We start from the raw sequence: 18,394 nt of genomic DNA on the forward strand, positions 1-18,394 counted from the left end.
GTTAGAAAACCTTAATTCAAAATTATAATTTAATGGAAAATTTTTCTAGTGATTATTGTCTAGAAACTCATTTCTTTCTTTTTTTTTTTTTTAATTATTACTTTAGAAGTAAAAGGATAAATTCTATTTATATAAGTGCTTCCAAACATCTGCAGTTCAAAGTACATAATTCACAGTGACACCAAAGGTTGGTTTGTGTTTTGACTGGATGACTTTGGTATTATTTTTGTCTGCAAAGGAAAGAGTGTATAGCATCCAAGTGGTGCAAGATGTTTGCCTCTCCAGAAATTGTGATGAATTTGGGACAAGGGGCAGACTGTTAAAAAAAAAAAAAATATTGAGGGGAGGGAGAAGAAGGGCAGTCAGAGTGAGAACTCTTGAGTTCCATTTGGCATATTTCAGCTGGGAGCTGGTCTGAAGTACAGATCATTATAAACAAAGTAAGAATAGTTAAACAAAATAAACAATCAAGAGAAGAATCAGTTGAATTGTTTTTGTTTGCTTCACATGCTTATTTATTGTATTCAGGTTTCAACAGGTGAAGACTTAAAAATATAACAGGTGAAAAAGTAGCTTTGTTTCATCTTTTTCATGTTTGGTGTCTGGAATAATTATTTGTACTTCAGTTGTTCACTGCAATGAATATTTGTTAACTAATTTCAAAGCATAGATGCACTTTATCACTTCTGGAAGTATTACACTATGTAGTAGTAGGATCTCAGTACCCCATAAAATTGTCTTCAGTGATATCAAGGCATTTTCCATCAATATATGGTGTGTCACTTACTTTGGTCATGAGGATGTTACTTAAAATGCATAAAGGAAAAAAATGCATGTGGGAAAATAGTTCTGCCATTCACATGGACTCTGACTTTCCCAGAGTTTCGAGAACATAAACCATTTTCCCAAGTTATTCAGTAGGAACTAGGTTATTTTTATTTCACATCACTTCAGTAATTGAGAATTCCAGGTCAGCAAGGTCTTTGTGCATAAAAGTCCACAGAATGTGGCAGAGTACTCAGTGTTTGAAGTGAAGGCACTGATAGGCAATCAAGTCATTATGCACTGGCTGACCCAGAGTGAGTGACTTAGCACTCACTTTTGATTTTTGTGTGACTTGAACAAAAATATGTTACCTTAAGTTTAATGACAGAATTAAGCTATTTGTGGTAGGCTGTGGTTATGTATTTTAAAACCAGGGAGGCTTCAGAAGACTGACTGGTGAGATCAGATCAGACCAAAGATCCACCTGCCTCACCAGCCTGACCTCACTCGGGTCAGTAGAGGACCTGCACATTACAGTACCTCCATCTAGGCACTGTGGCTTTTCTCAGCAGGTTCCTCAGGTGTGCTCTTGTGTGTTCATGCCAGTGCTGATTCTTGAGTTTGTAAGCACTGCAAGTTTTGATAAGGACTTTAGATGAACAAATGTGTTCTAATGAAATATTATCTTTTGTATGTACTAATTGAACAAGACAATCAAATATTGTTCAGAATTCAGGAAAGAACTTAGTGCAGAATTTTGCCTCATATTAGTACATTTGTTTTGTTAGACTTGGACCCCCACACCTCTAATAAAAGAGACAAATCAATTCCTTTCCTTTTTCCCTAACATATAAATGGCATAACATGTTGACTTTTTTTTTCCCTAGCATATTGCCTAAGTTCAGGAGAGGTTAGTTTGGATTCCTTTTAATGAAAGGCAGTGAAAAATATTATATGCCATATAGTAATATTAAAAGCAAATACAGATGTAACAGGATTAAATAGCCACCAGGACTGCATTTGTAGTAAGGAAATGTTACAGTTTTCTGTTATATTCTGTTTTAGCTTTTGCTTCCTGAGCCAGGTAGTTTCACAGTACCCTTTCCTGGGTCAAATCTGTGCTGAATTACAAAATGAGAATTTTATCTGACATTACCATCCTTGTTCAATGAGATGAGAGCCAGGGACCCTGGTGTAGCAAAATATTTATGTCTCTTTGAAAGCACGTGAACAGCCTGATTGACCTAAGTGCAGAGTTAAAGAGGCTTCTGCTTGAAACCTCTGAGGATAGGTGTTGTCTTCATACAAGCTACACAGGGACTGACTGGTTGGGGCCAGGAGGTTGCTCTGTTCGATGTTTATGCTTTGCTGTATTCTTTGTCCCTACTAACATTATTTCTCCAATGGCTTGCAGGTTTTTCTTTACTTTTATGTAATGTCTGAACCTTTTACTTTGAGAACACCTCACTGAAGAATCGTGTTAAATAATGATCAAAAAATAGCTCATCAATCTGTGTAGATGTGGCAGGCATTGTAACACTATCTTAATGTGTTACAAGTACAGGTTGAAGAAGAAAATGCTGAAAAGCTGACAGCATGTTAAAGATGATTTGTTTATACAAGTGCTAAAGTTATGTTTGATATGTTAATGCAACCTCATTTTCTAGTAAAGGCCAAACACTATTAAGTGGTTATTTGCATTGATTTTTCTATCTTCTGAAATACTTGAATCAAGGTAAACCATCTTTACTCCTTTCCTATAACTGGAACTGGGGCTGTCATTTAACAGTCACTTTCTGGGTGGGCCTCATGGACTTTTATTCTCCTGGTCCGTTTCTTGACCTCTCTATCAGTGTCCCTTTTAGCAGGTGCTCCTTTTTCGATTTGTCTGGATTTTCCCTGGGGTGTTCCAACACTGGAGAGTCACTGAAAGGGGTCAGCACCCACTGCAGCTTGAACCAGTGCCTCTCACAAACATCCTCATTCTGATGAATCATGTTACCTGATGCTTATTAAAAAAGACTCAACAGTAGCCTAATAGTTTACATTTTAAGATGGGAGGGAATGATATGTTTACTTGCTGTCTATCCTTGCTTTCCTGGCTGAATCTCTCCTTATCCTTTTGGTATGTTACCTGCTTTGCTTTTCATTTTGTGTCTTAGCTGTTTGTGATACATCCTGTGCTAGGTACAAAGGTATTTGTTTCCAGCAACTGAATGTATTTAGAAGAGTTGCATGGTAGAAATACACTTAAAGAGAAGATTGAGTCCCTGTTGCTGGGAATGGATGATGTACTGACAGCTGTACAGCTGGGCAGTGATGGTTGCTCAAGGAACACTTGGAGTAGGGTTAATGAGGTTCACTGTCTGTCATGTACATTATCACCCGAATCAGGCTAGCTAAGGTAGGAGACTTTTTGGGGGAAATCCTTCAGAGAGGAGAACAAAGGTGTGGGTTTGAAAGAAGAGAGGAAACCTTTGTCAGGATTGATTTTGGGGGTGGGGATTTTTGTACCTTTAATTTCGTACCTTATATTGCCTCTGGCTACAGAGCTGTGAATGCACATGGCAGACCTCACAGTAAAGTTAATTCTTAGTAAGATGTTTGTGTGATACCTTCATAAACTTATTTTACCATTTCTGAAGCTTTAATATCCTTTATTCAGAAAAGTTGTCATTGTTCTGATGAAGACATTTTCTCATTGACATCTGTCTACACTGCTGTGGTACACCTTGATGTACTTCAAGTATCTGAGGAAGAGAAGCAGTTTTCTCAATTAACAGCCTGTGTTTCATAATGTGTTGAACTCATGGGAATTTGCATTTAAGGACAATTAAACCTCAGATCCGATGTTTAGCTAACCTGTGTTATACAAATATATTGTCTGTTTGAAGTTTTCCCGAGTATGAATTTTCACAAGTTTGAGATAACAGAATTTAGACATAGTATTTCAAATTAAATACTTCCTTTAGTTTTCAGCTTTCTTTAAAGGACACATCCAACATTTCCTTTTTGTCAGTACCAAGTTGGATGATGTCTTCTCTTCGGTGTGCTCCAAAAGGTATTTTTATATATGTTTTTAGAAGGAAATTCAGTTTCTTACTTGCAGCTGTTGGCATTTTAGAGCCATGGAATGAACCAATAAAAACATGTGTTCTTTTAAAGAACATCTATTTTTACTGGCCCTTGCTAACAACTAGTGACACAGAATTCAAAAAATGTTGGCTCAAATTAATAGAAAGGCTGCATTGTTTTAAATTCTATTTTTAAAAGTTTTCTTTACAGCAAGGTTACACTAAAATTTCATATATTCCTGCTCTTATGAAAAGGAGTGCTTGCTTTTAGAATGCTATTTCAATATTTTAAAATATCTCAGGCATCAAAGTTGTAAAGTATAAAATTTTATTAAGACGTACATAGTGTTGCTGTTTAAGACTATTATTATAATGCTTTCACAAAGAAGGTAATTGGAGATTTTACTTACTAGACAGACAGGAATAAATCAGAATATCTTCTGTTAATACATTGTTCCCAACATGGTAAAACACTTAAGTGCAAAGGTCAAATTAGCTCACCATTTCTTTCAATGATGACCCAAATCAAATTCAAGCACTCTACTAGTTGAAAATGCCCCAGATATTGGATTGTTTTTGGTTTTTGTTTTTTTTTCAGATATCAACACTCAAAATAGAAATGAAGTGAAAGAGAAATTACAAAATGGTGCCAAGTTTGATGTAAATACAATCATATCTAGGTTGACTTGATAGGGAGCTTTATCCATTTTATGTTACCTGTGTTGCATCTTTACTGTACTTTACTTGTTCTGTGTATCTGCTCTGTACACCAAGGTCTTCTCATGAAGTCCTGTAGCTAGATTTTGCTGTTAGCATATTTTCACGTACCTTTTGGAAACAAGAGAATAGCATGATTATAAATTCAAGTTTTAAGGGTAAATTGAGATTTTTAGTCTTTCAATAATATTTATGTAAACTTGTGTTGTTGTCAAATTGTGGATTCCAAAACACTGTTTTGAAGAAGAATGTTGGCAAAGCAGAAAAGCTAATGTCGTGGTGATCATATAGGATGTATGCAGTGTCTGCAGTGGTAGATTGGTGTTTTTTTTAATGATGTTTAGATCATGTAAACGATAGAGAAAATGTTGCTAGAGGGAAAAAAAAAAGTAATCTGAGTTTAGTTCTTCAATAGTTCTATTAGCACCTTCATGTCTGCAAACACATAATTTTCATGCTGAACATGGAAAAAGAGTTACATCTGGGATTCTGTGATTTATGATAGTGTGTGTGTGTGTGTGTGATAAACATAGATGTTAAGTATCTCTAGTATGTGAAAATACTTCCAGTCAAATGTATCTTAATATTTTTTCTGTATTTCCCTATCTATGGGAAAATGTCCTTTTTTCTTGCAATAAAAATGAAACTGTACATTAAGGAAGTTTTCAACACACACTGAGAGATGTCCTAGGCCAGAAAAATTCACTGCCTTTAGAATAGGTAATCCTGTTAGAAATAAGCTCAGATTTCTAACAGAAGTAATGAAATATAACAACAGATAGGAGTGGAGTTTTTAATAGTACTTTTGGGCTGTTTAAAATGTATTCAAATACAGGATTGGATAATTCTGGTTTATATACTATATTAGATACCTGATGAGCAGTATATTGTTAAGTCTTATTTTATGTTTAAGGTTTGTATGTATTGGCATGTCTTTAAAATTTCGGTCTCAAGATTCTTTAGCATTCCTTATTTTACTTAGGCCTCATTTATAATTTTCTCAGTTCTGAAGCTTTCTGTTTCGCGCTTTTTCTTTTATTAGAGTTTACATGAGCCAGGCTTCATTGTCCCATATACTGAATTGCTCAGGAGTAGGATGCATATATGTGATGGGAAGCCCAGTTCTGTGTTGTCCACAGTCACTAAGACAGCACAAGAGACTGACATTTCCAGGTCTTTCATTTGAGACAGCAATGCTTACATGGGCATTATATCACCATTCTTACTCCTTTTTTTGCTAGTGTTTCCAGAAAGTATGTATTAAAATATGTTTTATCAATTAATTGTCTTTTGTTCCCACAGTCTATTAGCTTTGGATTTTGGTGATCATCTCCAAACCACTTCCTTGTAACACTTCATTGTAAAATGCTTCTCCTGGTACTCTACTTTTCCCTACTTCTAACAGTTGTTCCCATATGTCTTCTTGGTACCTCATCTGCTTTCTTTTTTTTTTCTGTGAAACAGGTTTTTTTGTAAGGCAAAGAACTGTCTGCAGACAACTAATTGCTCTTTCAAACCAAGGAGCTGGGCAAGACCATTTAGAGTTAATGTAAAAAAAAGCAAAATATAACTTGGTTTACAGCTTGCAGATTTTTAATCATTAAAATAAATGCTCAGCAGACAGCAGTAAGTCTACAGGTGTAGGCACACAGTAATAAGTACTAATATTTTCATTTTTTGTCATTAAGTTTTTAAAGAAAACAATCTTAAAATTTCTTTCAATATGTTGTGTGTGCTGGAGAATGAGAGTAACCTCATAGTATGAAAGACACGTGTCTAAAAATGTCATCTATATTTTCATATAAAAGAACCTTGATTTGGGAGGAAGGTCTTTCATTTGCTTTCATTTCAAAAAGCATGCATTCTTTCCTTTATATCTACTTAATACATAAAAGCCAAAATCTACCCATATATTGGTATAACTAGAGCAGAAATTCAACCCAGCACTCTGATAAATATCTTATCTGATACATAGCTTTTTTGGCATACTATTGGACTGGGAAGAAACTAAATAAAGATACACATTTTAAAAACGTAGCTTTAGTACTGTCTGGGATTGTAACTTGCTTTTGTCTGATGCTTTCACTACTGCAGAAATGGTGATCAGGTTATTTACGTTAAGTCGTTTGGCTTGTTGAAAAAAAATATGCCCACACTCCTCTACTTAATGGGATTCTTTCCTCGTTGCAGTGCAAACGGCTGGAGCAGGAGCTTCATCATCTGAAAGAGCAGAACCAGACTTCAGCAAACAACACGAGACATATGACTGCTGAAAACAATCAAGAACGTGCTCTGAAGGTAAATCTCCATTTCTTCTTGCAGGCAAATTAAGGTTGTAAGCCCCTGGTGCCAGCTTTCTGGGCTGCATATATCAGTTGTGTACATTTCGGCAGAAGTGAGCTATGGTGTTTGCCAACAACTGCTTCTTTAAACACAGATACAGCACCCTTCTGTTATGGTTTTATTTTATTTTGCGTATGAAAGCAACAAGGAAAAAAAAATATCCTCCAAATTATTGGGCTAGTAATTAGCACTAAATTCTTGAGATCTATCCTTGCAATATTACATTGTATAAGGTGATGAAAACTGCAACTATTTGCCTCGTGGTACCTTTGGAAAACTAATATTTTAAAGCATGGCTGTTTGATCTGTTCCCAGCAGTGTGTGCTATATTAATAACATTGTTGACCGATACTACTAGTGACCACATAGTTGATACTACTATTTGCAAAAGGGTAGCTACTTGGAATTGGGAGGAGGAATAATAAGTCTTGTCAATAAGAATAAAAATGAGCAGAGAGGCAGGAGAGGGTCAGAGAAAGGACAGTGTAAAGTGACAGGTTATTGCTGCTTTGAGAAAGGGAAATTGTAATGTCAGTGGAATTGATAGCTACATACCCTGCAATCTCACCGCTAGCCAGGATAAGAGACTGTGCCAGGTAAGATGTGCACACCTCTTCAGCCACTTTATTCTTAAAAATCTCATTTAATAGTGGGGATACAATACAAATACAGAAGTTACTCTGTTTATACTGTGCTGTCATTTTAAAACTGTTTGATTTAGACAGTAAGATCCAAAGGTATCTCATTTATAGATAGATAGATTATCCTCTGCCTCCTTTTTTTTTTTTTTTTTTTTTTTTAATGTGGGAAACATCATTATACATACAACAACTTGACCAAAGAAAATTATAAGAATAAAAGTAAATCCTTGTGTATTTTAACATTTCTCAGTATGAAAAATAATACTTATAATAATAATAAAGGGAGAGAGGCTGTGTGCCACACAAATGCTGTATATTCCATGGGTTTATAATTGCCATCAAAATCTACGGTGAATGCTGCAAAATCATTTGAAATACTGAAAGCAGATAACTAGAACTGGAGATCATAAACATTCAGGGATGTTTCTGACTGCAATAACAGCATTGTTTTAAATCTGGAGTCACTAAAAGTTAGTGCTTCCCAGTCATGCTACTTACTGAACATAGTACTCTTTTTCATTAATTGCATGCTGGCTCATTTTTTTCTGTGTCATTGAAAATATTGTGCGGAGAGCCTTTCTGCTAGAAAAAAGTTTTATTTAAGCTATGCTTTTTGCATTTAATATTGTCTGACATAACGCTTAGAGAATAATTATATTTTCAGAGCAAGAAGTGATTTGATAGTTCAGAGCGTTACTAGGATTTCATTCTAAGCCTGATATTGCTCTCCCAGCACCTAATCTTTAAAGAATTTCATTTCTGACTGTCACAGGAATTTTTTTATTTTTCAAAGTTAAAGGTTAATTGATCATAGTCTCTTAGAGATGAGAGTCTGGGGAGGAAAAAAAAGACCACTTTTCAATTTTTTTAAAGTTGAACTTCTTTAATATTGTTACATGATAGAGTTTGTCTCAGTTTATATTACTTTTGCCTACAGTGAGCACAGATCCTTTGGAATATTTTTTAAAAGGCCAAGTTGTATTCTTGACCTTGAAAACTTTAAAATGCCCCTATGAAATATTGCCAATAGTAGTTAGCTTCGATATACAGCACATGATCATGCATCCTGGCCTCATGTAAATGAAAAGCTTATCACCCACTTTTAGTGTAGCCACAGCCTGGAAAAGTGATGTGTGGTAAGGATGAAAGTCATGTCAGTGACTCGCTCAGGAGTGGGTTTGGTCACAGGTGCCCGGGGCGCTGCTGCTGCTGCTGCTGTCAGGGGCACAGCTCCCAGAGAAACATCAGAGCTCTGTGACTGGTCACACACGTCCCCTGTGAAACCCTCGTGTTCTTGGCTGTCACCTCCTGCCTCCTGTATGCACTCAGGAGCTCTTGCAAGGCTGCATGCAAAGTGCATGTACAGACCCAAGCATCCCGTCTTGCCCCCTCTCCGCTGCAGGGCGCCCTCTGGACATCTGGCCATTTTCAGAGAAATAGGACATGTCATTTGTCTCTGTGGTACAGGGTAAATATCAGCTCAACTTTTATTGTCACCATAATCCAAGGAATTACATTTATTTTAACCACCTCCACATGCAAGCTGGGGAACTGTGCTTGTATGACAGGTATTATTAACCTGTCCAGCAGAAGGAGTCCAGGTATTTCTTCTGAGCCTGTTCAGGACAGTTTGTATCAAGGAAGTTGTTTTTTTAAAAAACCTGTAATTTTCCCTATTCTCTTACATGTAATTAATGTTGAGGCAATCTGTTTTTTCAGTTTGGCAAAAGATGTATCCTCAGGATGAGGAATTTGATCTGCTTTAGATTTTCTTAAGAGAGAAACAGAAGTGTAAACATCAGTTGTGGTACAGGGATATTTGCAGTCTTAACTGGATAAAAATAAGGTAATCAGGATCAGCTAGATTAAGGGTGGTGTGAAAGTTTGTGATATAAGATGAGATCATTACCTCTGTGGGACCCTGAAATACACCTAAGAACAAAACCTAATGGCTACTTTGGTTTCTTTTTTACTTTTTAAAATCATCTCACAGTAGTGAGTTGCTTGGAAGGAAAAAAGTGTAAAACTAATCCACAAGAAATCTGTTTCATTCCACTGATGTTAGGGTCTATTAGGTAAAATGAGCTACAAGGTTTCAGATTTATTTTTTGATATATGAACTCACAGGGCTTCTGCCACCCTTCATTGAGGGAGTAGCCATCCATAGTCAGGAGTGAGGCAAAGAGGCAGAGAGACACATTATAACTATGGGAGATGGGTGGTGGCAGTAATTTGGCTAGGCTCAGGATCTGGAAATCAAAAGGATGATATAAGCACTCTTTTGCAGATTTTTGGTTTTGCACATTTAGATTCCATGTCACACCTGAGGATAATGTGAGAAGTAAACTGTATCACACAGAAGGCATGTGGTGCACATTGTAACATGCTATTTCATCTTACTGTGCCATATAACATCTTGGTAAGATAGCTCTTCTTAATGAATCTCTGACTACATATTAGTAGTATGTGATTTAAATTTTCCATATTTAATGTATTTATTGCATAGAAAATTCCTTATAGTACTATGGGCCATCCAACCCCACAATGCCAAACTGGCACCCCTATTATAATATTCTTATTGGTCATAGGGGATTGTATTAATTGACTGAAAAGGCCAATTTCAAATCTTCCCTCCAGGCAATGCCCACAGCTGCAGAGAGGTCATGCAGAGAAGCATGTGGGCCCCTATTTCCATAGTTAAAGTAAAATAATCCTCTTCTTTATGAAACCATTTTTTAAAATCTCTTATTATATTTCACATTGAATTATAGCTAAATCTTTTTGGGATAATTGCTTCCTAAGGGTCTATACATTTGTGCTCTTAGTACATTTTCATAAAATAAGATCTGAGAGTGCTTTGCAGTTCTAATGTGGCAGGGTCTATATGTAAGATTATTAATTTTTGCTAATGTGGCAGGGTCTATATGCTTTGATTATTCATTTGCATAATTAGCATTTGGTCTCTACTGATTCTGATAAATGTATTCCCATAATACACAGAAACAAGTGATTCAATTAAACATAGAAAAGTAAAGAATTGCTGCTTTTTCATTATTTTTCAAATATTCATTCATTTTTCTGTTGTTCGCTTTGCCGCGTGTAATTTTCGAATTCAGAGTTTTCGCTAATACTTTTTTTCTAAAGAAAAGTAAAAATTTTGCCAGTGTATGTGTCCTCTTTACTAGCTGAAGAGGAATAGGAAATAATTCTTGTGAAACCAATAACTTAATGTGAAATTTCATGGAAAATGTTTAACTGGATTTGACTGAAATAGAGATAGGAAACTTTTTTCCTTCTTTCCACAGGCCTTCTTCATTTTGTCATTTCTAATTATCTCAAAGCAGCTACTAGTCTGCTTTAAAGATCAGAAAGACATACTAATTTTATTCTCAAGGCAAATTTTTGAAAATAAGCAGACTATTTCACGGTAATATACAAATCAGGTGCCCTTTACTGACTAAATGAGGTTACTCCATCCAATTATGATGTCATTAGAACTTGTAAGGGTTATTAATCTCCTTCAGAGCTGTTGAGATGTTACATCTTTTGTTATGATTGACTTTTTTGTGATGTCTGCCTTTCTTTTTAGTTGTGATTTTTTTTTGTAGAATTTATCCCACATGTTTTCATAGTTTTATTAAGAATATAATAAATTTAGAGTTAGAGCCAAGAAAGTGACCTGAAGGAGCCATCAGAAGTTTGTCTACAATACTGTCATAAAGCAGCTGTGCCTGGGGTCATCTATCTGCTTTCTGCCGACATGTAAGAGTCAGGTCAAGAGCAGGAAATCCACAATGCACAGCAGTTTGGTAGTTACTCCCATGATGTTACCTGGGAAGAAGCCACTCTGGAATACTTAATTTAAGTATTTCTTGATGCCTTTGAAAAATTGTATGAAGTTCTTTTTGATTCCCAGAATTTCCCAGGTTCTTAGTGTAGAAACCATTGTTCCATACCTGCCTGACAACATCAACCACAGAAACAAGTTCAGCTGACTGGTCAACCTGTCATCCATGAAGGGCATCATCACAAGACATTCTGTTATAAGAGCATAAAAAAATTTGCAAAAGCTTTAACATGAAGTATAAAATGTTTGCTACTGTTGAAAAGCACATGCTATTCATGCTATTGAGGCATACGATATTAACCATGGAAAGAAAGTAATTCTTTCAGATGATGTGGCCTTTATTTGCAAAAACTAAGTAATTCTAACTGATTTTAGGTTTGGTGCTTCAGAGCCGAGGTTTCATAAATTTAGAAGTTTAGAGCTGGTTTATGGCTATAAAGCCTCTGATTTCAACAGAGACACATGCTTTTGAAATGTAATCCAGGGAAACATCTCTGAATCAGTGATGGGAAACAGATTTTAGATAGAAGAGATCTCTTCTATTCAAGTTCCAGTTCAGCATATAATTTTTACATTTTAATAGTTATTAATTTCATCCTTTCATATAATTGCACATGGGGCACCAGAGATCACGTTAATTCATCGGAGAGCTGGAATGTGACTTTGGAGTGTGTCAAGGCGCAGCCACATCCAGAGCACCACCCTGCCACCTTCAGCTGTTGTGACTGTTGTGCTGGAGTCGCTGCAGTGCTGATGGAAATCAGCTGCTGGTTTGCCTGGATGGTGCAGCTAACAGAGGAATGGCTGTGTTGTCCGCGGTGAGACAGGTGTTTCACCTTTCTTCAGCTCCTAGCTACAAAGTAACTAGACTCTGAAGAGTTTCAAATTTGGCATTGATCCAGTTGTCCGTATGGTGTTATTGTTTGGCACAGATTGCTTTTTATTTAGAGTGGTTGGTTTTTGGTTTTTGTTTTTTTTTCAATGAAGCACCTCAGCAATATTCATATGTTGGACAATCCACCCTTTTCTCTCGCATTTAATTATGAATTCCTCTAGCCCGTGTTCATGGTCCCCTCTGTATCTAACAAAACAGCAACCTGTGAAAGCTCAGCTCAAGAGCTCATTTTGTGGAGTTACCCAAAAAGCAATCATGCTTTTCATCCTGGATGTCATGTGCTGCTATCTAGAAAAAAGGACTGCTGTCACATTTGCAGATGACTTTATAGGTGCGTTTTAAGATAGAATGACAGCTCATATTGGAAATGGAAGCTGTGAAGTAGATTGCAGATCTGTCTCTCAGTAAGAGATGATACACTGTACCCTTGCATTTACTTATGGTCTGTATCTGTTTTTCTGAAACTAAAGGAACACTTCAGGACCAATGGGAATAGTTCACAGGCTTCTTGGAGGTTATCTGCAGCAAATAATAAGTTGTTACAGCTAATTCTGAAAGGTTCTAAATACTATTCTTCCAATTACTTACATGGGGATAAAATTCTACAGGATTTTTCAAAGTAAGCAGCAGTTTCTAACTTTGTGCAAGAGCTGTTTCAGTAGTTCAGTTTCTTCTCCTAAGAGGGATTCCTCTTACTCAGCTTTCAGAGGAATTGTTCAGCTTATAGAAAGCTATAATGCATTCCTTTCTCTGGCTAGTACCTGTCCTAACACAGGATGTGCCCTCATTTAAATGCATGGGCAATGTGAGAGAAAAATTTGCTACCCCATCAATAAAATTTGTTATAAAGCACATGAGGTCACTATTAATTTTTAGAGTGGAGGTTTGATGAAGTTTTTGATGCTTAAATTGCTTTTAATTGCATACTGGAGGTAAAAATAAAAGAGTAGTAAAACTTGGACCATGCTGCTGACATCCTGGACGTGAATAAGAATGCACAAACATTTTTCTTCCGTTGCTGCCTCCTAGACACTTTATCAGACAGGGTAGACACAGTTGCAATCTTAATTGCATTGAACAAAGCCTTTACTTTTGCTGCACCCAGAAACACTTAATCACAAGGTCTTAAAGTATGTCACTGAGGTTAGACACATGTCTGTTCAGCTCTTATCCATGCTAGATGATTAGTCACTTTATGACTTGGTGTCATTAAATAGCACCATACACCTCAGAGGATATCAGTGTGAGCTGCTGCATCATGCCATAAATGAACACTAAAATCAGGCCACAGAAACTCCTGCAGAAGTAATTCTGTCCATGTTCCACTTGGATAATAATTTTCTGCATTCATTTCTCTTTAAGTTACAGTGTCTTCAAAAGCTATTGCTCCAGACTCTAACAGCTAGCCCACTGAGTTAACTGTATTTCTGGAGAGGAAGAAAATAACTCATATAATCCTACAGTGAGAAAAATGTGAGCACTTGTTGAGTGGTCTTTAAAGCAGTCATTTGAAGTTTCCTTCAACCCAATTGTTCTTTTGAGCCAAATTTCATCATTCAGGGCTGGAGATCCTCATGGGATGCCTCGAAGGGTTTCTCCTTCGTCTGCTGTCATATGTTTAGGAGTGTAACAGTTTGATTATGTGTATCCCTTATAGGCTAATTTAGTGTGTGTATTTGACCATGAATTAGAAATTTGATATACCAGTATTACAATCAGGGACTAGTTTCATCAACTGTTTTTTTTAGCCATCGAGCCTAGGTAGTAGACTTTATTTAGTTATATAGATTTCGAAAGAAAGTTGTTCACAAATGCAGTAACATTCTTTGTCTCCTTCCATCTGGTAGTTAATGTTTTAGCACTGTTTGATTGATACATTTGACTTTCTGCAGGCTTTTTCTGTACTGAGTTACACTGCCACTTGGTCTTACAGTTTGAAGGGTTCTACATTTCAGTGTTCTGCAGCGTTTTTAGGGTTTTATCTAAACTCTGTTAAAGGACCGCAAAACTGGAACAGTTTATGGGCCTGGGTCAGATCTCAGATATATGTATTCTATAAATAGGTATTCTGAAATAAGGAGATGTTCTGAAGTTGTAGAAGATGAAACAAACTATGCAGGTGTCCCATGGACAATTATGAAGCTGTCTGCTACCTGCTCTTTTATTCCTTATATCCACAGAGGGGACAGCCATGGCTTAAACCTGTGATTAAAAAATGGTGTGTTGTAAAATACACTGAAATTAATCAGTATCTTTTAAATCAGAATCACGGAGTCTAATACATATGCAAAACATACTGTAGAAACTACAGTCATGTTAGGAAAGCTGCTTATATGTGTTCAAAAATGTGTAGATGTGGTACTTAGGATCATGGTTTAGCGGTGGACTTAGCAGTGCTGAGTTAATTGTTGCACTTGACCATAGATAATCTTTTCCAACCTTTACGATTCTGTGATGATTCTCTGATTATAGGGAGAGGTGAGTTCTTACAAAATCAGAAACTCTAACTGTAGTTATAATCTAAGTTGCCATCTCCAATGGTATAATTTGTCACCCCAATTCTGGGTTCATTTTTCCTTCCTTCTGCCCAATACCATGTCAACAGTAGTACTACTGTGAACCTTTGTGAGTTCTGAGGAGGTGTCATATTGCTGCACTTCAAACAGTCACAAAAAAAAAGTATTTTACTTTCCTACTAGTATGGACCTTCATTTCAGGATTACATGGATCAGGAGTTACGGCCATATGTTCATCTAATTCTAAAGCAATCATGAAGCCAAATGTATCAGACTTACTATAAAAAACTAGGATTCTTTCTTTCATTTGCCACTTTCAGATACTATGAAACACATTTCCAAACCAAATTCAGAGATTCTGAATCTGAACTTTGTACATAAAAAAAAGTAACTGCTTTCTGCAATGTTTAAAGGTGGCTTTAGCATCATTTTTCTACTAATATTATGCCTAATCTGCATTGGCACAGTTTTCAGAATATCTATCAGCATTGTACCATAATAAAATAAAAAAGTACCAAAAATATTTAGCCAAGTTTTTTCATTCTTGAAGGTATTAAATGATACTAAATGTATTAAATTATGATGGAGATATCAAATTTCATGAATGAAGAGGATGAGTATCATGGTTATGCATTATATTTTATTTCATTAATTTGTTTCTTTCTCCATATGAGTTCTGTTATCCATGCATGTAGAAAGAAGTGGGGTAAATCTTAATTTTCAATATTCGTTTCAGTGTCATACCATACACTCTTCATTTTTTATGCTGCACAAGAAAATGATCCTCTTTTGTTTGAGCAGCAACTGTAAACAAAATCTTGAGCCTGGATGCATGATGACATGCGAGTTATTTGTCCTTCAATAAAACATATAAAAGGTAGTAACCTAAGCTCTTGTGCAAAAGACTACCTACAGGGTCATTAAATACCAAAGGTCTTGCTCTGACCCATCCATGACCTCCTTATCTGAAGCACCTCTCAGAATTGATAGAATCTACTTTAGATCTTGGGTACAGGAAACCAAAGATAGGATAAAGGATCAATATAAACATTTCAGAATTTTAGATATTTACTAAAAAGGAATATTTGGCCTTTGTATGTTTAAGTGTATCCAAATATCTGTTCAGAATTGGAAGACTCTTTCCTAGCATTTTGTATACAAGAAATCAAATGAAATGTGCTGCAGAGTAGAAGTGGGGCAGATGCTGAAGGAAGACACTGAAACATTAGGTCTTGGTATGGTTTTAAAGCTGCAGAATGGCCTTGATTCAGAAGCTTTGAGGTCCTACATGTTTGCTGTTATTTATAGTTTTACTGCAATCTGGATTTCTCTCCTGTTCCCAGGTGAGTACCTTCAGGTTTTAGAGTGAGATGAATCCAAAAGTGTCCATGTCTGAAGAGTGCAGCTCAGTGCTTTGCCGTCGCTTGCTCAGATGAATCAGGAGTCATTTTGCGTATCCTGTTTAATTCCCATCTATTTATTTGGTCTGGTGTAAAGCCACATTTTTCATGTTAGTGCACTTGAGCTTCTTTTGCCCATAAATAAGAGGAAAGTTCTGATTTGACTTCCATGCAAGTTGCCACACAGAGATGTAATGGAAAAGTGACTTTTGCTGTTCACACCAGGTTTCCAAGAGGAAGAGATGTCCTCCTGCTGAGCAGTAGGTGTGCAGTTCTACACGAGCAATATGCAGGTCACCAAGAAAATGCTTGAGGACCAGAAATAAAAGTGGATGAGGATTTATTTTGAACTTTTTTTCCTTCTATGAAAGTGGGCTTAATGGAGTAAAATCTTTCTCATCTGTCTTCCACGGCTTTCCTCATTTTGGATTTGGATTTTGGAGTGGTATCTGGACTTGGACTTTTCTCTAGGAGTTAGCTTTAGTGGAGTGAGCTGTATCTTAGAGCTCAAGTAGTAAATTTGATAATTTGCTAATTCTGAGTTTCCAGACCTTAACCTTAAAAAAGCCTATGCAGACACCCTGGTGTATTACCTATTCAGGGTTAGCACAAGCACAGATAGAACTGGACACATGATTTGACATGGTTTTTTATTATTTGAAGTCTCGCAATGTGTAAAGTAAGGTTCATATCAGCAGAAGTATATCAATTTATTAAGACTTCAACTCAGCATATATTAGGTTTATCTTAATATTTAGAAACACTGCATGACTAGCTCTGTCATGTAGCTGAATCAAAATTGTTCATTACCATTGCACAAAAAAGGAATTGTTCACTGAAAAAGCTCAAAGAACATCTGATTTCAAAATGTGTTTGCAATTAAAAATTTAAATTTTGTGTTGTTACTTCCAAAATTCAGCCTCTCTTAAGGGCAAGGTATATATATCTTACAAAGAAAAAGGAATGGAGAGGTAAAATGAGAAAAGAGCTGTCTTTAAACTTTGGATAGGAAGCTGAAGTAAGCAATGCAGTTGTGTGATAGTGAGTAAGTGTATATTACATTGCTTGAACATGGAATTAATATGGACTGGTGGTTGTATTAAGCTATGGAGCAGCCAGATTTGCAATTTAAAATTAAACACAAAGACCAAAATGGCATTTTTAGTTATATTCAATATGTAAAGAAATCTTCAGGGGCTTCATTTTCTGAACTGTGTAGATTGATACTGGATTTTTCATCTCCAGAACTGATTCTCCACTGAAGAGCAGATGTCATCTTTCAGTTTTACTAGATGCATTTAAACTCCATATAGCTTCACAAATTCCCCACTTCCTTGTGGATCACAGTCAAGATGATTATTTCAATGCTAGTTTGTTTGTTAAAGGAATACCTGCTATGCTGCAGGCGTTATCAAGCTGGTGGTCATGGTATGACTAGCACATAGAGTTCATTGTTTACAAATACTTTGACCACACATTTTGAAAATTGGGATTTCAACTATTTTTTTACATTAGCAGTAGCATTTGGACTCAGTTTCCAAACACTGAAGCTGATCTTGTACATATCTGTCTATAGGCCAGATTCTGTGCACACAGACATGTCACCGTGACTGCTGGAGTGTAGTTCTGCTGACGGTAATAGTCATTGTTACAGCATCTAAATTTAGAGGAAAAAATGGATGCTTTCTTGCTTTGACCTTGTGAATTCCACGTGTTCTTAATGGGACTGTGTCCCAGATCTCTGAAGCCTTAGGGTATTTTGCACAGGTAGACTAGCAAGAAATAGACAGAGATCAGAGGAAGTTCTGTTGAAATTTGTTTTCATAAACTAGCTGTCTTACAGGATACAATAAGACCTGGTAAGAGTACCTTGATGCTTTGCTAGTTCTTTCACAAGAGCTCAGGCCACGAGACATTTTAACAGGAAAAAATCCTTGATGTAAACATTAAAAGAATCTATTATCCTTTCTCAGGATAATAGATAAACATATCCCTTCAAAACCTTTCCCCACTAAAGCTCATTAACATCATCTCTACCTTAACTATGTTTCTTAGTGAGCTTTTTAGATCTGTAATCCTTTACCCCATCTTCTCAAAAGATGAAGCTATTTAGCACAGGTTTCTAGTTTAAAAATGGAACTCTATGTTTGCTCTACTTTTCAGTGGTGCTTACTCCAAGTAAATTATTTTAATACA

At 36.2% G+C, this 18,394-nt stretch overlaps 1 protein-coding gene across 2 annotated transcripts in view; it reads left to right on the forward strand.

Moving 5' to 3' along the window:
- The window catches only part of MIPOL1 (mirror-image polydactyly 1), a 183,956-nt gene that overhangs the window by 81,996 nt on the left and 83,566 nt on the right, over positions 1–18,394 (forward strand). For both annotated transcript variants that reach the window (XM_058864690.1, XM_058864679.1), the window contains exon 11: positions 6,747–6,854. In XM_058864690.1, the coding sequence (XP_058720673.1) occupies positions 6,747–6,854 (108 nt within the window). The remainder of the gene's footprint in view (positions 1–6,746; positions 6,855–18,394) is intronic.

The sequence above is a fragment of the Poecile atricapillus genome, chromosome 1 (genome assembly GCF_030490865.1).
Source record: "Poecile atricapillus isolate bPoeAtr1 chromosome 1, bPoeAtr1.hap1, whole genome shotgun sequence".
Taxonomy (NCBI): domain Eukaryota; kingdom Metazoa; phylum Chordata; class Aves; order Passeriformes; family Paridae; genus Poecile; species Poecile atricapillus.